The 20,384-nt window shown below is 44.7% G+C and overlaps 2 protein-coding genes across 5 annotated transcripts in view; one reads left to right on the top strand and one right to left on the bottom strand.

Annotated features, from left to right (window-relative positions):
• Positions 1-3,007: 3,007 nt before the first annotated feature.
• CHRAC1 (chromatin accessibility complex subunit 1) lies at positions 3,008-5,904 on the bottom strand. Its single transcript, XM_068933434.1, has 3 exons — positions 5,689-5,904; positions 5,046-5,172; positions 3,008-4,063 (listed from the first exon to the last, which is right to left on the bottom strand). The coding sequence occupies exons 1-3, from the start codon at positions 5,821-5,823 to the stop codon at positions 3,918-3,920; spliced, it is 408 nt and encodes a 135-aa protein (XP_068789535.1). The 5' UTR covers positions 5,824-5,904; the 3' UTR covers positions 3,008-3,917.
• A 3,097-nt stretch (positions 5,905-9,001) lies between these two features.
• The window catches only part of TRAPPC9 (trafficking protein particle complex subunit 9), a 483,858-nt gene continuing 472,475 nt past the window's right edge, over positions 9,002-20,384 (top strand). For 2 of the 4 annotated variants that reach the window (XM_068933395.1, XM_068933396.1), the window contains exons 1-2: positions 12,827-12,893; positions 14,274-14,874. In XM_068933395.1, coding sequence (XP_068789496.1) covers positions 14,291-14,874 — 584 coding nt within the window. In that variant the 5' untranslated portion in view covers positions 12,827-12,893; positions 14,274-14,290. Of the gene's footprint in view, positions 12,894-13,410; positions 13,830-14,273; positions 14,875-20,384 lie in introns of those variants that run through there. The other 2 variants (XM_068933393.1, XM_068933394.1) reach the window with 2 other exon arrangements.

Genomic DNA, 20,384 nt, shown 5'->3' with positions numbered 1-20,384 from the left:
GTTATGGCAAACTCTGGCACCTCTAAAGTCATCGTGGAGACTTCTGGCTGAATTGATGGAGAAGAGCGTTCAAGTTCTTGCGTGCTCCCCGAGTGGCAGCGCGTGCTCGTCGTGTCCCAGGAGACTCGGAGGAATGCAATAGGATGAATGACGTTTAGGAACCGTGGTCCTTTTGGCGTTTTTGCAAACCTAGGGAGATGGGAACTTGTGGTCTCCTTCAGGCAGCTTGGGTGAGGAGGATCTCACAAGTTATTAACGCAGCCTTTGTGGAAAGCTGCCCGGAGGAGGCCAGCTCATGTTCCTCAGCATCCGGCTTACTTGGGAGCTGGACTCCAAGCCCAAGTGCTGCGGTGTCCGCTAGTGACCTTCAGTGGCAGTGGAGAGCCGGGGACATAGTGGATACTATGGTCCTAAGGTGCTTTTGGGCCCACCTAGGGAAATTTATTGTTAAAGAACGTGGTTTATAGCCTGCGCTTTGTAATACCCCACGAATCCAGCTTTTGTTTTACCGCATGGAATAAAGGCAGGCTACGTGTAGCCTGGGAGATGGCACTTGGAAATCGCAGGCTGCTGGGCTATTGCGCTAGTTAGTGTGCTTGCATGTCTGATGTCGCTTGCAATGTATTTCCTGTAGCGCGTGACCCAGTGTTAGCATTAGCGCTTTGTTAGCACTTTCGGGCATCTCTTGGTGTCCATATCGGTTTTGCTGTAGATAGGACATAGCAGTAAAGGCAGGGCGGAGGGAAAGCACCATCAGAAGAGTGTGCCTAGAGAGGGATGCCAGGGCACAGACTGCAGGGACGAGGCTGATCCGTTGGGGTGCAATGCTGTTAGGGTCACGCACGTGTTAGCTTAACGGCTCTGCTGGTGGGAGCAGTGGTGGCCGGGAATAGCCACGCAGAAGGATTTGCACATTGGCTCTATGAGGACGCTCAACGATACCCGTTACGTAGAGGCTGGAGGCAGGATCTTGTTCAACGTTTCTGCTCGCTCCCCCCAGCCCTGGTGAACGTTTTGCAGATTCAGTTGCCCATCAGCAAGGCTGGCTTGGCTGCTTGGGCCAGCACAAGGACCTGTTTCGTACCACGCCTGTTCCTAAGCAGTTTGGCTTGTCGCAGGCTGCATAGCCTTGCGGAAAGGGCACGTCCCACTCTACGGACAGCGTTGCATGCATGCACCGTGGGGTGCATGCATGAGCCTCGTCTCAGGACTTCATGGCCAAGGGTAGAGCTCTGCCTTCTTGCTTATTCTTGTGCCTCGGACATATCTCCGAGGTGTCTCCTCAGGTGTCTGACACGGTTTGCAGAAGTAGGCAGGGAGGAGAGGAGGAGCTGTTACAGACAAGCCGGCTGCAGAACCCGTGAAGTCTTGGTGCTTTCTGAGGGAGCAATGGGCCTCGTTCTCAAAAGAGGGAAGCAGCAGCTGCAGGCTCTGGGGAGGACACCACCCTTAGAAAGCAGCACAACCATTGCTGGTGTCTGCTGTGGCAGCAGAGGGCTCCAAGACTGCCCAAGACACGTGCGCATCACGGACCAAGTGGCCAGCATCCTTCAGGAGGGTGACTCTTCCGTTGGGACGATATGTATATGCTGCTCACAACTCAAATCAAGAGCGAGGGAGGCTGGTCCAAGAGCCGAGGCAGAGCTGCTAGATGGCACAAGACTGTTCTTGACGCAGAAGGGCTTGGGGAATGGGGTTGCAGGACAACGAAGCAGGGTGCTTTGCCGCTGTGGGCTCTTCGTGTCTAGGGACAGCTCTGCCAGTTGTGGCAGTAGCCTGGATACACGGATAATATCTTATTCCACAATAAGATATGATGGTACTGAACAAGCCCAGTACGGTGCTTACCTCTGCTGGCTCCCGCAGTATGCTCCCCTTCCGATTGCAGGCGCCCCTCTCAGAACTGGCCAGGATCTGACATGTCCCCAGTGAACATTTGTTTTTTCAGTGCTCCTAGTTGTGTCAGCATGGGCGGGTGTGTACTGGGGCATGGGGTCAGGCTTTTTTTTCTTGGACAAATTGGCTGATCATGCTGACACGCTCCTTTCCAGGCATGTGATCTCCTACTCGCCAGAGCAGCGCCTGGCTGATGAATGCGTTGGGGCTTTGATACAGTGCCCAACAGCGGTGCTGCTGCATCACCTAACGAAAGTCAGTGGGCGCGCTCACTTGGCAAGCTGAGCAGCAGCTCGTCTTGAGTGCCAAAATCCAGCCATGATCAGTCCCCTGCAAACTGTGAGCAATGGGAGGTGCTCACCTCCACGCGGGGCTGCTTGGGCACCTTTACTATCAAGTCACTGATATTGGCCCTTATGATCTACGCCTGGCAAAACCCCAGGTCTTCTAAAACTGAGCCAAACAGTTAAGTAAGTTCAACAGCTTTTGAGCGTGAGCATGTCTCTGTTTGGTTCCCCCCCCACCCCCCAACTGCTCAGACATAATTTACATATCTCAGCATACTTGAGCCTTCAGCCTGGGACAAGCTGGTAGTGTTATCCTGACAGGGAGGATACAGCATGAATAATTAGCAGGCAACTCTTTGCCATACCATCCAAATTAGTGTGTTGTATGACACCTCTCATTTCCTGGTTAAGGGCAGGTTGCTGCCTGGCTTATTGGATGTGGAGAATTAGTTCCTTAACCTTTTTCCATGCTTAGGGAGAACAGAGCTTGGTTTCGGTAAGTGTCTGCGAGGTAGGTAGTGGAACACAAGAAGCATTCTTCTCTTAACCTCCCTCCATCTAGAGAGACATGTTAGTCAGTTCAGTTTCTTTCTGACTAAACATTAGAGAGACCCTTGGCTAACAGTGGTGAGGCTCCCAAAGCAGACTAAATCTAGTTAGCATTGCTAATAGAGAACACCTCAGACGATTGCTCCAAGCATCGCATAGCTCTTTGCCCCCCCCCCCCCCTTTCCTTTCTGGAAAGATGAACAGCAAGCATACTAGGCTCATACGTTAACCAGGGACGTGACTGAAGCTGGAAAGAACTGTAGAAAGCCTCTGCATTAACTGTCACTTTTCATATAAAACATTTATTTTCCTTAAAAAGTTGCATACAAAGTTCTACACAGGACTGTCACCATTTCTGTAGTTTAAAAAAAAAAAAAGAAAAAATCCAGCTCTACCGCTCAAATGGTAAAACAGTTGCTAATTCTCTTGCCACTCAACAATCCACATTCAATAAACTTAAAACAATGTCCATTTTGGTAGGAAACCACAGACAAATTGCAGAAGTAGAGACTTCACTAGAAAAAAAGATTCTAGATATACATATTTACATCATTATCTAACACATCTACTTTTTACTGCTGGCCGCAGAGCCACATCAGCTATCGGAATGGATCTGAACCTCTAGCTCATTTCTGTGCAGACGTGGCTATTTAAGCTGCATTACAGAAGCGGTTTTTGGGGGGTTTTGTTTTGTTTTAGATGGGCTTGGTCCACTGCTAATGCCCTGGCACGTTTCCAGAGAACTGGGGGAAGGTTTGATCAGTTATTGTCTACTTAGGGAGGCAGAGGACATTGCGTAAGAAGTCTCTCCTCCCCTCATTTTCCTCTCTGAGGAAAGAGAAAGTGGTGGAGGACTCCTGGTTGGAGGGAGAAAGAGCCTTTGGACTGAAAGCTGCATTGCCCATAAGACGTTTTAAATTTGGATAACGATTGTCTGAAGAAGTCATTTTAAATCGTCTGAGCAAGTTCTGCTGTCAGATTTACAACAACTCTTCTTTCCCCATCATGCGTCTGAGAGAAGAATTCCATTCTTCAGCAGGGATAAAGTTCAATTTCTAAACTTCTTAAAGCAAAAGCAGATGGCTCAGTGTATAAATATATCCAGCATATGGATTTTCAGTCACAAAAATAGCATCCTTTATACAACAGAAAATTGATTAACTATGAAGTAATTCTCCATTAGCCTTAAGATCCAACATCTTCAACACTTTCTTCTTCATCATCATCTTCCTCCTCATCCTCTTCGTCATTTTCCCTCACTTCTCCATCTCGCTTCTCTTTTTCAAGCATTTTTAGGTATTTGCTAGCGAGGATCTTCTTTGGTAAGATATCTGAAAGGTAGAATTGCTTCTTCTATAGAAAGTTTGAATACTTAAATTATCTCATAAATACTGTTGCATCCATATCATTACTGAAACAAAGTCCAACAGAGGCAATTTTGAAAAGTTATTATACTTTTAGCGACTAACCAGATTATTCACTCTGGCTTATGAACAAGCTGTGAGAAAAGGAGGGAATTGCCCACTTAAGGTACAAGTAATCAAAGATGAGGAATATATGTTATAAAACTGATTACAGACCACTCTCTTTACTACCTAATCACTTCATTTTACTTTTACATCAAATAAAAATGAGTGCTCATTTAACTGGATAGCCATCCCATTTATGTTCTGTGGAAATTGTTTTTCTGTACTCAAGGAAGGTATTGTTCAGGGCAATAATGATGGACCTGTGACAAAACAGGACTGCATGCTCTGAAAGCATGCCCATAAGGTGCTCGGAGAAAAACTGGGCTAGGTACATCTCATCCTCAACCCATATCCTTTTCCCATATCTGTTCTGAGCTAAGTGTTAAAACAAAAATCTCAGTACCAGCAAAAAATGTATATGTGCGTGCACACATATACTTACACACTAAAAAGGGGGAGTGGAACCAGAGAATGACTCTCTTTGAGAATTAAGATTTGTAGATTTACATCTGTAGTTTCTGGGATAACAGAAGTTGACACAGAAAGACCTAAAGTGATCTCATTTTATAGGCTTGAAAGCTTTCAGATTGCGTTGTTTGCATCTAAGAAACGGATAGAGCAATACACAGAGGACTAACAGGCCTTGTGTAGTTTCCCAGCACTGGAAAAATACCCATTCTTTTGCAAAGAAGTGTTTTCAGTGATGTAGTTCATGAGGTACAGTCGAATGCTGTACAGGACACTAACAACCAGTAGGAGAATCGTGTCCTCACAGAACGCTTCTGTGACAGCACCGTTTCATTTTCCAAACTACATCCTGGATTCACTATTACTCTACAGATACCTGCAAGGAACTGAAAGGTTTCACACTCTTCCGCGGTGTGAGACAGGTCACTGTAAGTTAGAGCGCTCTTCTCCTTGCCTCTGCCATGCTTGTAGGAGTAGGTAGCCAAATACTGTACAAAAAGCTCCTAAAAATCAAAACGAAGTCAACAGTCAAGCAGTGAATTAATACATAGAGTTGGTAGCAGTTGTCGTTAATCCCCACTTAACGCCCTTTGCTCAACCGTACGTATTGTGGGACGCCCTGCGCAGAGTCCCACGGATTTCAGAAAGGCTCAAGGTCAGGATGTAGCTGAGGGAACTTCACTCGCGCTGCTCGCCAGGGCCTCCCGCAGCCCAGCAAGCCGCAGGCGGGAGGGGAAAGCGGCAGGAGGCGGCCTCCACACGGGCTCGTTTCCTGAGCGCGGTGGAAACGCTGGCTCCCGCGGGCCCTGGCGGCTCGGCCGCAGCGGACGGCGCCCAAACCCCCCACACGACAAGCAGCCAGGAGGGCGAGGCTTCACCTCCCGCTTGCGCGGGTAGGAAAGGGCCGGAGGGAGGCAGCGAGAGCTGCTGCGGCGGCGGCGGCGGCGCCGTTGGGCCCGGCCCCCCCCCCTCACAACCGGGCCCGGCCCGGGAGGGGAGGTGAAAGGGGCGACCGGTACCGTGGCCTTGGCGGTGAGGAAAAGAGCGTCTTGGTTGATGCTGGAAACCTCCGGCGAGCTCTTCATGATCACGCGGATGCGCGAAAGGGGCAGCGACACCAGCCGGTTCTCGCCGCCGCTCAACCGCGCCGCCATCTTCCCCTCCTCCTCCTCCTCCCCCACCCCCAACCCCGCCTGGCCTCCGACCGGCGCCGGCCCTCCAAACCCGGCCGCGGGCGGGCGGGGATTTGGGGGGGGGGGGGAATAGGCGGCCTCTGCAGCACAGCCTGCTGGGAACTGTAGTCTTCGGCCACTAGAGGGAACGCCGCGCCCCGCGGCTAAGCAGCGAGGCTTGGACTACAAATCCCATGAGGCACCGCTCCGCCCGCCGAGGAGAGGAGGGGGAAGGACTACAAGTCCCGCCGTGCACCGCGCCTCCCGCGGGAGGAGCGTTCTTCCCGTGATGCACCGCGGGCCCTGAGGCGATGGCGGCGGCGGCGGCGGCGGCGCCGTTGGTTCCTCAGAGCTCGGCCCGGCCCCGCCGTCGGGGTTCCCCTTCCCCGGGCCCGGGAGGGGGCTTCTCTCGGCGCCGGCTGGTGCCCTGCTCCCTCCCGCGGCCCCTCCGCGCGGGTCGTAGCCCCAGGCGGGCGCTTGAGCTTCGGGAGCAGCCCCGCCTCTGTCTACCCTAATTACAGGCCACTGGCTACCAAATTATTCACGGATCTGTAATCGCAGGTGGCTAAATACCGCCTCAGCTGCTGTAGGGACAGTCAGAGGGAGGGCTGTGACGCTCGTGGGAGGTATTTAGATGCGGAGGGCCCGTGGAAGGTATTAAGTGATAATAGGGCAGTGTCTTTGTTATTAACACGTTCGGCCTGTGCAGGAGCGTACCGCGGTGCGTCTCTGCTCGGGTGACTCGTATCCCGCTTCCCAGCGGCTGGCGTCCGCTCAGGCCCACCGAAGGCAGGGAGGGTTTTGCTGCTGATAAGGCTGGACCGGAAAGTTCGCGCGTGCCTGTGAGGATGAGACCTGCCGTACTCTGCCTCTCCGCGAGCAACTCGGCGCTCGCGGAAAGGATAACGCGCTGTTTGCGTTTCCTTAGTGTCTTTATTCAAAAGTTTTCAGTGCGCTTTACGAGCAGTGTGCCTGATTGCGTGTGTTGGTAAGAAGTCTGCTAAGGTCACTTATTTGATCGCCGCTTAATAGACGCGTAGAGGCTTTTCCACGGCGTGCAGAAATAGTACGTGTCGAGTTTGGGGCAGAAAGGGAAGTGTCAGTAAAGAGAATTGTATTAAATTGAAAATGCAGGGAATTTGTTAGCAGGATATAATCAGCTGATGCAGGTTTTGCCCAGTACATAAGGACAAGGTTTTCATACAGGTGATGTTGGGTTATTAATGAAAAATAACATCTTCAGCACATGTCGATACCTGAGTGCAAGGGTGATGTGACAGTTCCAGCACTACAATATTTGGAGACGTCTTTTCCTATTAGTCTTTAAAGACAATCTAAATCTCTTAGACTGCAAAGATCCCTTGAGGTTACAACTTTGTTGATGCTATTCTGTGGCAGTTACAGCTAAAGCGAAGCATAACATAGTATGATGCTATTTTGCAGGCTCAGTTTCTTTGATCCTTATCTACTTGTGACATCTTGTGGAAACAGTTGACATTGCCATGACAGTGAATTCTGCTGGTATCTTTCATGATTTCAGTATATGAAGTTACCCATGAAACTACCAAAATTTCTGATGGTGTTGAGCCATCTGGATATGGGTTTAGGAGCCATGTAGATCCTATAGGAGCTAGGCACCTGTCAGTGGTCCTTTTACTCAGTGGTGGACAATGTAGCGTAAAGTGGTCTGGGCAAATCGGGACGTGCTCGTTTTTGTCTGGCTCCTGTCCCACTCTCAGGCTTTTCCCTTCACCCACCCACTGCTCCCAGAGTCAGGGCCCATGGGACAGCTCTGTCATTCAGCACGGTGCTGGGAAGAGGAGGGCGTTCGACTGACAGAGGACGGGAGTGGGAGCACAGCAAACTTCTGGCATCTCTCCCTTCCCACTGCTAATGCAGATTTGGTTCGCAGGAGGCAGAAGCACAATGCATGACACAAAGTGGATGTGTACACGCTCTGAGGATACCATTATACTGCAACGTTACTGGCACTTAATAATTATTTTTTTAGTACGTTTTGAAATGGCAGCATTACTGTGGTACCAGTAACTGACTGAACCTGTTCCTAATTAAAAAAAAAAAAAAAAAAACCACCCACAGATCTGTAGAGTTCAAACTAGAGTTAGTTCTTTTGAATCAGGACTGAACTGGCACTGTTACTAGGAATTATTCTTTAAACCTGACTTGGAACCCAGCTGAAATAAGTATCTTTTGTGATGAATTCGAACAAGTTTCACTGAAAACTAATATGCCCCAGTGGAAATCTCTTCAGCATAGAGACTATTTGTACCAATTACAAACTGCAGAGCACTGTCACATCAGTCTCTCCTTTTCTACTCCTGCTTGGGTCACTAGTCCTCCTTTTTGCTGTGCTTTGCGGCCTTGAATAAGAACCTGCTCAGTGGAGGTACTTTGGCACCTCAGGTGAGGTATAACTACGCTGTGTCTGGAAACACAATGGAGTGACCAGAGCTACAATTCTTGTCCCATAGTAAGGAATTGTTCCTTGTCACTGCCACCTGCCTACCTGAGCTTCCCTGCAGCGATCTCACTTGTTTCACTCTAAATATGTATCTCTGGGTTGTGTATGGACGTATTTCCCAGGAAAAGAGAAGAGATTAGACACGTTGTGCTCATCCCTCTCTCTCATTTCCTTCCTGCGCAGTGCAATGCCACAGTTTCTGTCGAGCTTCTCAACCTCGGTTTCCTTTTTAGGGAACTGGAGAGATGCTGCAGCACTGTGTTAACAGTATAGGTATTGTGCAAGCTTTGGCAGAAAAGGAGGCTGGGGTAATTTTCCTTGCTGCGGTCTCACCCTGTAGCATGGCTATTTTAATTCATTATCTGTGACGCAGTGCATATAAATCCCAGGTTACTGGTATGAACTATTAGTGTTCTGAACCAGAACAAAACTGTAACAAATTCATGGGCTGAATCTGAAACAGAACCTAACTGAAGAAAATTACTGATTTGACTCCCTAATTTACCAATTTGACTTCTCCTGTCCTATACTGAGTGGAAGTAGAGCTATTGTGGTAGTAAAGCTTCCTCTCAGTGAATAGTTGGCCTGCTCAAACAGGGACAGAACTCATTCATATGTACTAGTGAGCTGCCTGAAACTAGAAAAGAGTGCTGTATCTTTGAAAAATGCTTTCCTGTATCATTCCTTTATTGTATGGTATTAAAAGAAAAATCATGATAAACATGATGTATCACAATTCCCCATGGAAGGGAATCTGGAGAAGGTGTCTGCAGAATTTCCAAACGTCACTGAGATAAGTTAGAGTATTATCGGATAAAGAGCAAATATATTATAGAAAGAGCATGAAGCAATTCTAGCTGCACTGAAGCTCTTCCAGTTATTCCAGAGAGACTGTGATGAAGACTGCACATTCACATTGCTTGGCAAAGCCAAAGAAGTTCACGAATACATTTTCTTTACACAAAAGTGGAGCATAGCTAAAAAAATTGACCATTATGTTGCAAAGTGGCATTTTAAAACCAGCCCATGCACATTTAAGAGCATTGAGAGTAATTAGAGAGTAAATTATTTATGATCTGTAATCAGAAAAAAGACTATTGACATTGACCATTATGTTGTGAAGAACAGTAGGAAAGTGCTGGACCAGTGAAAAAATGTGTGTGAGTCAGCGAACAAGGGAGGAAGCAGAAGTCAATCTGGCAAAGCATAAACGCAGTATCTGGATAAGCAATTGGCACATGCTACAGTAAATGTAAAGATATATTAAAATAAAAAGCTGTTTATCATGAAATGCATACCATCACAAAAGACATTAACTATGCTGCAGTAGTGTTCTTGGCATCTGAAGCACAGCGATACGGAAGTAGCATTCACAAATAATGAGAACAGTTTATAACGAAGTTTATGATGAAGCAGAAGCGTTGTCTTGCACGAGGAAAAAAAAAAGTGATTCTGAAGGCATTTGATGACGTGTTATTGAGTGGGGATGTATAAGGCTGTATCATACTTGGAGATAAATCTGAGCCGTTGGTAAAGTAGATGTTAATGCACAAATGCAAATAGAAAATGATTGAATTGACAGTGGTCACTAATATGCCTAACCATTTTGAAGTTTCAGGTAAGACTCTCAGTGTAGGAGTTCCTCCGTTAGAAAAGCTGAAAGGATGAAGATTTTCAGCTTCAGAAATGTTTGAATGGGAGCCAGGTTTTCAGGCAAAAAATGCCAAGTCTGATCTTCCATTTCCGATTTTGATAGATGCCCATTTAGGTAACTTCTCTTCAGACTCGCTCCACCACCTGGGATTATGCAGGACATTATATACCCACAACCTGGAGGGTATCAGGAGACTGAGTAGCTTAACAGCAGTGTCAAAGCTCTAGATCACTGTGTTTACACAGCCTCAATCTAAATAATTTCCTAGAGATGCTAAAATATTAGATGCTCCAATTTACATTAATCGTAACTCTGCCTTTCTGCAAGCCATTTATCACCATCACCTTTTTGTCTTGCAAGAAAAAAGTGTGAAACAACAACAGACTGCTGAGATGAACTACGTCAAAAGCGTGTCTGAACCCCTCTCCAACCAAGGGTACAGAGTAGATTCATGAGTAACGATCAGCATTGGCTCTGTTCAGCTGAGCCCAAACCTTTAAGGTGCTTTGGTATCGCTGATACCACAACAAAGTACAAAGTGAAGTACCTGCATCGTTATTGTAGAAATAAATGTAGCAATCATGTTCCTGTGAGAAATGCTCCCAGTCACGTTCCTGGCAAAAGTATGTGAACAAAAAATGATTACTTTGTTTATTTAAAACTGTCACCCTCTACCCTCTCCATCCTAAATTTGGCTAAGCTTGACTATGGCTATCTTCCCTCCCGAAAGGGGTGTGCAGCTTCCTACCTTTGTATTCTTTCTGAAACAGAATGGCTCCATTTGTAGTTTCATCTGTATTATCCCTGAATTACTGTTAAATCAATTCACACCAGTTCACACCAAGCAATTGCTTGTCCATAATCTTCAAATAAGTGTTAATGCTATTGAAGTTACCGTTTCAATCTACAGTCCTTATCAGGCTGAATTTTTCAGTCACAATTGATTCCCACAGTGAGCTATTTTCTAGAATATAGCTAAAACTATTAAACTATATGCTAGCTGCGAAGACGAGAGATTTCTGTCTTAAACTCCCATTGTGACAGAACCTAATGCTGTGACACATTGTCCTACAGTGGCCAGTTTTTCAGTGCCTTAGGGGGAAAATGAGTAGCATGCTGGAAGAGAATGTGACATCCGGGGAAACGTGTCTGCTCTCCTGGATTACTGTGGAATACAAAAATAAACAGCTTCGTAAAGTGAGGTTGGGAGAGGTTTTGGGTGTTTTGTAAGCAGGGATGTATTTTTTTTAAAAGTAAAACTGTTACAGAAAAGTCTGGTAGCTGAGTGTTGATTTCCAGTTCTCTCCATAGTTGTCAAGAGGCCAGTAATGTGCAAAGAAGTGAGTTTGCATTACGTCCCTTGTGTCTTCACATGCATCTGTGAAGCTAATAAATGCGGTGCTTTCTAAGGAGAGACACCTAACTGTCAGCTGAGAAATCCCCAGCTCCTTTTTTTTCACAGAGGCTTTTGACTTGTCACTGGGAAATACATGTGTTCAGGTTATTCAAGTAATTATCATCCTAAATGGTTTAAGAGCATTCATTTGTCTGCATTTATATATAACGTTTGTGTGTTGGAAGTAGGTTTGTGCTCCTATGACCCTTCCCAAATCCTTTAATCTTTCTCCAGCAATATACTTGTGACAAGGTCTCCTGAATAGTGAGCTGTAAGGAGGCCATATTAACAATAATTAACTTAAATGACATTTTCTGTCCAAAGCTAGTAGTTAACTGTATTTTCTATTATCCCGAAAGTGTTTGTATAATAACTAGTTCTAAAAATTGTTTTAGAAAAGTTAAACTTGGAGGTAATTCAACTCATTTTCATCCCTCTCTTTGGGGGAAGGGCAATGTTTGCACCACGTGCATGAACCGTCTGCTGAGAAATGAAACGGCGACGTTCTTTTTCATCTGACAATGTTTCATCAGACTCTCTCATGGATAGAAGGTTTATCATTTAATATCGCTTTAAAGCGAAATCGATCCGTCGACTTCCCGGATTACAGCAGATTCCTCAGCGCGTGGTGGGAAGTAAAATGGGAGGAGGTGCGAGTCCCGAGAAGCGTGGCAGCAACCAAGGGGTTTCCGTTTGGAAAACAAGCTGGGAGGATGCCATCTGGGTGGCCGGCGGCAGGTATGTCCTGCCGACCCTTGGCTGAGAGAAAAACGAGGGATACGCCGAGAATCAGTCTTCACACGGCTAGCTGTTGGAACGAGGTGTGACGCCACATCGTTTCTCCTCACCAAGCCTTGGAGCCGGTTTCTTCTCTTTGTGTTTTAGTAGAATATATGTAGACTGGTTTTTGCTTGAATACTGCCCGATTTCAACAGTGATTTTTAGAGGTATTTGGCAAATACCGAGGTATGAGACATATCGTTCTCCAGGAACGGCTGTAACTAGGATCTCCTATGTGGTTAAGAGTACCTTAATCCTCACATAAGGCTCACGCTTCCCAGGCTCTGAGGCTTTTTGGCCCTTAAGCTGAAGATGCTGAAGGAGGCCGTTGCCACGAGTAAGTGCTGGAGTAGTTTTCAATTACGCGATAAGGCAGCTGGGCCTCACCTGCCGCTTCAGGTGAAATCACCTCTGTTTCAGTCAAAGCCTGATTTACAAACCGACGGGCAGGCCAGGCCTGGCAGCGCACGAAGAAAACGCCGTTTCCCGGAGCTGTCGACCAGCCCTTTCCGCCAGCGCTTCGCCGCTCCTCAAGCCGCGCAGCGCGGCGCCACCCGCCAACGGCTACGCCGCCGCCCCGGCGGGCGCCAACCGCCCTGCGCATGCGCTGCCTGCCCGCTGAAGGGGGGCGGGGCGGCACCAGGACGCCCGTTACCGTCAGTTCCGCCCCGCCCCGCCCCGCCCCGCCCCTCCGGCGTGTCCGGCAGCAGAAGGAGGCGGGGGCGGTTCCTGTCCCGGCTGTGAGTGCCTCCCCCCCCCCCCCCGTTACCCACCCGCTCGTGCCCCACGCTCGCGGGGGGGGGGGGGTGAGGGGCGGCCTCTCCTTCCCCCCCCCCCCCAAACTTCGCCGCGCCCCGCGCGTGGAGACGAAAGCGCCCGCGGAGCGCCGGCCGCCGCCGTCCCTCACAGGCTCGGCCGCGGGGAGGGTGGCGGCGGGGGGGGGGGGGGTGCGAGGCGCCGCCCGGCCGCACGCGCCCGCCCAGCGGCCGTTGGCCGCGGTTGTCTGCGCTGTGAGGGGAGGTGGGGGTGGGGGGATGAGGGCACTGGGAGAAACAGGTTGCCCCCTGCCTCGGGCCGTCTGCCGTTAAGGAAAAAACCCTTCGAAACAGCTTATTTTCCGCCACCACCTACATTCCCGGGCACAACACTCTTTTGTTGTTGTTGGTTTTTTCCTTAGTTCTGGTTAGTAAACCATTTAGCGTCAGTCTAAGGCTCTGCTGCATCCCCCCCCCGGCCCATATATACTTTTTTAGAGGGTGTTTTGAAGCTGAAAGCCGCCAGCGTGACTGAGTGGTCCAGGAGGCCTCAGAGGAGATGAAATGTTTTAGCTGTGCTCATCTTAATTTCAGAGAGAGCCGCAGCAGTTCGATCGATTTTAGAGCTCAGAGGGGGAAGGAATTTTAAGCGTTTAAATGTAAAGGAAGAAGTAATTGCCTGGTCTCGATAAACCTATGCGTGCTTTGAGGGAAAATAATGGCTTCAGTTCTGCTTGAATAAGTATTGTGGACCTGTTTCTCGTTGGCATGGCCTTGTGAAAGCGTTGGCAGCTCTATGGCCATTCTAATTTGGTAGTAGTTTACCCTTCACCTTACCTGATTTTCAGTGGTTCCACAAGGCATATCCTAGAGACAGACCGGAGAGTCCGAGTCCCAGATAAGGCCTCTGCTGAGGTTTTGGTAAGCATTCAGTCTGTGGCAGCGGTAGCCTAACAGTAGCTAGAGACTCTCCGCTGCCCCGTGGGTTTCTGCGGGTTTGCATTGCTTGCGCAGTTACCTGTATAGCTGCAGAGGGAATAGGATGGGGGAACTCATCTGGGCGAAGAACAAAACTTAGATGCTTTTGCTCGTGGCTGTTTGGGTTTGTGACTAAGAGCGCTCTTTGTGCTCACTTTAACTTTGTGTGATGGAAAATTTAGTAAAATTATGAAAAAAGCATTGTAGAGCAAATAGCGGTGTTCTGCCTTGAAAAAGGAAGAAGAGAATAAAACAGTTAAGTGTGGAAGCAGTTTAAAGGAGTGCATAATACAGAGAATGCAGAAATGTTTAGGATCGAAGTCCTTCATTCAGCAGCCACAGGTATTTTTGAATGTTTAAGAAAAATACATGTTTTTCTTTTATTAGCCCGCAGTTGATCCAAAATGAGTGTTCCTGACTACATGCAGTGCGCTGAGGACCATCAGACCCTCCTGGTTGTGGTTCAGCCGATTGGTATTGTGCCAGAAGAGAGCTTCTTCAGGATCTACAAGCGGATTTCAGCAGTGAGTCAAGTTAATGTGCGCGACTCTCAGCGTGTGTTGTATATCCGTTATAGGCACCATTATCCGCCAGAGAATAATGAATGGGGAGATTTTCAGACACACCGCAAAGTTGTGGGGCTGATAACTATTACCGACTGTTCTTCTGCAAAGGACTGGCCTCAGACTTTTGAAAAATTCCATCTTCAAAAGGAAATGTATGGTTCTACGCTGTATGATTCCCGGTTGTTTGTCTTCGGACTTCAAGGAGAGATTGCAGAGCAGCCCCGCACGGATGTGGCATTTTATCCCAGTTATGATGAATGTGAGACTGTGGAGAAGAGAATAGAAGATTTTATTGAATCCCTCTTCATTGTCTTGGAATCTAAGCGGCTTGACAGAGCCACTGATAAGTCTGGAGACAAGATCCCGCTACTCTGTGTTCCTTTTGAAAAGAAGGATTTTGTAGGTTTGGACACAGATAGTAGGTAAGCAGCTATTTTTATCAGCTGACAGGTTTTGTAAACGTATGTGGCAATTGCTAGCCTCTAGAATAAGCCTATTAGAAAGGACAAAGCATACTTTGTTGCCACAAAGGTCATGCCCCTATTTTATTGCGTGTGTCTGCTGTAATTTAGAAGACCTTAATTTGCTGTCTGACTATATTTGATGTTTTGTGTTTATCCATATAAGTATGTTTATCCATATCCAGTCAAACAGTAGGAAGAAGTCACAGAAAAGATTTGATAGTTTCCACTACAATGAGACTTTTTACTGAAAGAAACAAATGTTTTGTAGATATACAGTATTAATAAAGAAATTCAATTAACATTGTCAAAATCAGTTTTATATTTTTTGTAGTAGTATTTGACTAGTCATACTTACTATATTTTTTTTCCCCCAAGCCTGTCTTCCTTTTCATCCTGTGAAACAGTGATCTTTATTTTGCCAACCAAGTTCAGCATCTTTCATTCTTACTTTTTTATTTAATTATTTGATGTTCTTGACCCGTCCTGTTTTGCTACCATTCCATTCACAATTGTTCTCTTTGTCTAGAGGTTTTGTCTGTGTAATAGTTCTTATTTATTTATTTTATTCACATTGCATCATTTGGATGCTCAGCTTTCAGATTTGAGTGTTGCATAGTTCTGATATTAGGGAGTAGTAGTTCTGGCTTGCTAGCTACAGGCAGGTGCAAAATCTATTTGACTCCACTGCTCACAGGCAAATCCAAAGTAAGAAATCAAATGTCTTTCTATCATCTTGGAGAAGACAGACAGAGGTGTGAAAGTCCTAACGAAATACGTAGTATGCGTGGGAATATCTTTCAAATCAATTTTGTACGACTAGGGATGCTAGCAGTGGTTAAAGCTGAGAGATAACCACGTTGGATACCTTGTTCAGAGCTGTACAGGCATGCTTGTGAGGCCTCCTGACCAAGTTAATTAGCCCTACTTGCATAATTGATGCTAGCCTTAGAATCTCTATATAAGAGTGTAATATACTGGAAGACGGTATTCAAGGTTTCTAATTAGTTTGAAGCCTCCATTAAGTTATCTCTGGTTGCTTGAAGGAATGGCCGCACTTTCCTCCCCTGTTCCGGATCCTCTTTGGTGGTGTGCAGTTGAACTTGTGCCAGCTTGCTACTAGTATCATTTCCAACTGTAGCTACTTTTTCTAGTTCTAGTTCTAGTGTTCCATTTTGTCCCTGCATTATTTGACTTTCATTAGCAGTATAAATTATGTTACTGTATTTTCGGTACTCTACGGACAGTAAAGTTTTCTAGACTAGATGAGCCCTCTTAGAATCTTGACTTTAGTTCTTCACTCTGGATGAATTTTGGATGAACACAATCACCAAGATTTCCTGTTTCCAGTTAAGCTAAGAAAACTGTGAGTTTTGCCCAGAAATCTTTGTCTTAATATCAGAATTAATTCTGCTGTTCAGTTGTTTCTTGTAAATAATACGTTTCCAAATGGTAAAATTACTTATTGTAAAATTACTTGTAATTTATGAGCCGTGACTGTGTGTAGCTAGTGGCCAAAAATGTCCTGTGAAATTCTAAACTGGTGGGGAGCTCCAATAACAAGCAGTGTATTTATCCATACATACCCAAGAAGAGATTTTGTGCTGTTACCCTGAAACCCTGGAATGATTTTAATGTCATGCTTCAGCCCTTTGCAAAATGTAAGGTGCAAGTCCCTCTTCTCTCACCCTGGTTCAGTAAACATAAGCATTTACAAAAAATTAAGCAGTAGTTTAGATATGCATGCAACCTTGTCAAATGGCTTGAATGCTAAAAAGATTCTCAGTAAGTCTAAGTCAATGGATATACTTTAACTAAATCCTTTCTGTCCCTGACTCCTCTAATTCTAATCAACTCCTCTATTCTAATCTTTCCTCTTCAGTTGAAAAATAAAATGAAAATGTTTTACAGTTTTTTATTTTGCTATGGAATTAGCACTTCTGATTGTTTTAAAACTTGGGCTTTATATATAATAGCCAGAGTCTTTAGATGTGAAATACTAGTGTATTTCATTTTATTACTTGGGTTTCAATAAAAGGTTTTTATTGTAGCATATTCTCTTTTGTAGTGGTTGATTCCCTAATTAAGGGAAAATCATTGTTTTAAGTCATAATATGGAGATACAAGATCAAAAATGACCTTATTACACTGAGTCCAATTTCTGTTTTTGCAAGATGCTGGTTTGTATAATTCTGTACAGTGAGAGACTAAAGGTTGTCTAAATGCTGGGAGTGTGTAAGAGAACCTCTGGTATAATAACTTTTATTACTTTCTTGATTTTTTTTTTTTTTTGAATCTTTAGGTATAATGAGTTTAAAGAGTGAAGTCAAAAAATTAAGCTGTTCATGAGACAGTGAGGACAACGAAACAACTTTTCCTAGAATAGGGGGAAGTTTCTGAAGGATGAAAGGCAAAGATTGTCCCCTTACTCTTTTTATATCCTGACTTTATTCTTACCCCCTCTGTTTTCATTTTATTGATATAGTTTATCCTGACCTTACCGTCAGTGTGAAACAAACTGGTACATGAGCCTCAATGTTCTATATTAAATGGATGGAAATTAGTGCTCGTAACTGAGAGTACGCGTCTTTGCCGCTGTAGTTGTGGATGTCTTTTTAGTCTCAATAAGCATATGTTTTACAGCAGTTTCTGAATTTTTGAAGTTACATTTGATAGTCTGTACCACAGGTCTTGTTAGACTTAGAGTATAGCTGTAACCCTCAGCTAATGAACCAGGTTGACAGATTGAGTGAGAATATGTTAAGAAGTTACATGGGATGCAGTAATTATGATCATCTGATTTTTTTTTTTTTCCCCCCCCCTCAACTGAAAGACTAATTAAAACTGCTCAACTTTTTTAGTCTCTTAATATGAAAATATACTTTTCTCCAACATATTTATGGTAAAATACTAAAGTTAGTGCTAATGTCGTGATCAGAAATAGATGGGTAAGACTGATCTTTTATCTTGCCCAATTTAGAAGACTGGCATTAGTACCAAGAATGGATATTTGCCGCTAGGTTACATAGTCATTGAAACCTGATTGTCTTATTTTGAGATGTGGCATTTATAAATTAGGTATGTGAAAGATTAAGCTGCATTTCAGATAAGATTCTGAAGAAGGGTGCAGTCGATCTTTGTCTTTTGACAGGTTGTTTGTATACTGAGCAGATGAGAGAACGTTCCCAGAATTCGTATGGAGACAGTAATATAGAGAAAAACATTGAACGATTTGTGTAGAATTACTTTTTTGGCTGGTGAAAAACTTTTTTTTACCTAGCAAAAATAGCGGGTTCCCTAACAGGGAGTCAAGTGTTGAGGAAAGATAGGCGCATTGACAGAAAGGTGTAGGACTGGGCATCTGACCTAGGTTTAATTCCTAGAGCAGCCAGCCAATAGGTGATCTTGGCAAATCAGTTAATTTTCCTGTGTTTCTGTTCTTCGTCTGTAAATTACATAAAATATTTTCAACTATCCTCAGCAGTCCTGTGACAAAGTTTTTGAGGTCAGTTGCTCTTGGTATTTGTTCGTAGATGTTTGAGAACGGACTCAGATTGAAGGGAATGGAATTGCATGTTCAGAGAACGATACAGAAGTCTTCCTGACTTGAGGCTGGGAAACATACTTGCCAGAAATACTATAGTAGGGTCATGGCTAGTGCGCGCTGTGTTAGACATAATTTGCATGTTCTTCATCCATGTTACTGAATTTAATGTTGTGGGGCTCTATTCAAGTTGTAAGATAAGAGCTTTCCTTTGAAATTAGTCCATTCTTGATCATCTTGACAAATCCCATTTGCTTAAATTTTCTGTGACTTTTCTGTTTCCAGTTAAAAAAAATCTCAACATGCTTGTATTCATAATCTTTTTAGATAAACTCATTTGAATATTGTTTATGTCCATTTGTGTGTTAGGATCTTTTTTTGTTCTCTCTTAATACTTGTAAGGCATCCATTTAATATTACTGAGTGATTAGAAAGTAGGACTGTATTTGTAAAAGTTTGTTTTTCTAAATAGAATAGTTGGTGGGATTTGTTCACTGGTTTGTCAAACTTTGTGATATTTAAGTATGTGTATGTGGCTGTTAATTTTGTTTCTGTTCTTTGTCTTTCTAATTTTTGTTTTATTCCTTTCTTTTTTTCTTCTTCTCTCATACTGCCCTGTGAGTTTATTGTTGGGTCTGAAAAGGTAGGCTGTGATCGCGTATGTTTAAAAATAGTTAGCTTTCTTCCATGTCCTGCCTTTCCACTCTGCCTTCATTGCATAGTTTAGTGTTGCTTTTTATATTTGTTTTTTAGTACATATAAAAATTATTGCTGCCTGGACCCTCACTACTGTGGTTGACACCTTTTGGCGCATTTGGCAATTGTATTTGGTAGCAATGCTGAATATTTTTTTGTAGGACACACGTAATTTGCTTAGGTGGCTGCTGGCCTCTGGAATTTGCTTTATTTTTTAAACTCCAAAGCCATGAAGCTATTGCTGCCTGTATTTGGTTTCCAAATTCAAAAGTTCTGGAAGTCAGTCAAATGCTGTAGCTGTGTTTTTAAGTCTGGATAATGTTATGATTGGTGATATCTATAGTTATGCATGCTAATTGGGTTTGGCAGAATTTGATGGAAATTTTTGTTGAAGCATTTTGCATGAATACTTTTGTGAATTCATTTTGCATGTTTTTATTTTTAAATTTAGCCATTTTGAAATCTTGAGGATTCAGCAATTCCTTTCAAACTTGTTGCTGGATGGTTTTTAGTGGGAATAACTTGTGTCTTGAAATATAATGCCGTTGCTCTGAATTTTCCAAGTATTATCCTTGTAGCCATTCTAGGCAATTTTAGTTTCACAAAGGGGAACTCAGAGAAAAAAGGAGTTGGGGATGGAGGGGTGAAGAATGTATCCTATATAGCAAAAGAGGTAGAAGTGGATGTGGGTTACAGCAGTGCTTTCTGATTCCATTTTGAGAACTGGAACAGGATTTTTCTCCTCCAATGTGAAGTAGTAGTAATGGTTACTCATGGTGATGATGATGGTCGTTATTATTCTGAAGAGCACCATATATCTGGTAAAACAAAATGAATGTGGCTGGGCTTCTCTTTAGAGAAGAAGATTTTAAACTAGCTTTGTAGTCGTGTGTAGTACATGTGCTGAGGAGAGGACCTTCTGAAGAGGAGTTTGGATGATGGTCTGAAGTTACAGTGTATGTGGCATGTAGTCCTGTATTACATGACATTGTCTTCTCTGAGATATTTTTAAGTGCAGCATCACACTCCCTGGACGGGCCTCTTTTTGTTGTGTTTTTAGGCGACACTGCTTTCCTAACATCTTAAATTATCTGTCTTTTTGCCCAAGAAGGTTAACAGCTTTTAGCAGTGGGGTATGACAAGGACCTGGCCTTTGCTTATCCTAGAAAAAGTAGCAAAGCTTGTGTGGGCTTCCTGTCATCAAATACGTTAGAATTAAGCAATAGAGGAC

This window comes from Struthio camelus, chromosome 2, assembly GCF_040807025.1.
Source record: "Struthio camelus isolate bStrCam1 chromosome 2, bStrCam1.hap1, whole genome shotgun sequence".
In the NCBI taxonomy this organism is placed as follows: Eukaryota; Metazoa; Chordata; class Aves; order Struthioniformes; family Struthionidae; genus Struthio; species Struthio camelus.
The sequence above is the reverse complement of the archived record's forward strand: the minus strand, read 5'-3'. Positions and strand labels throughout refer to the sequence as shown.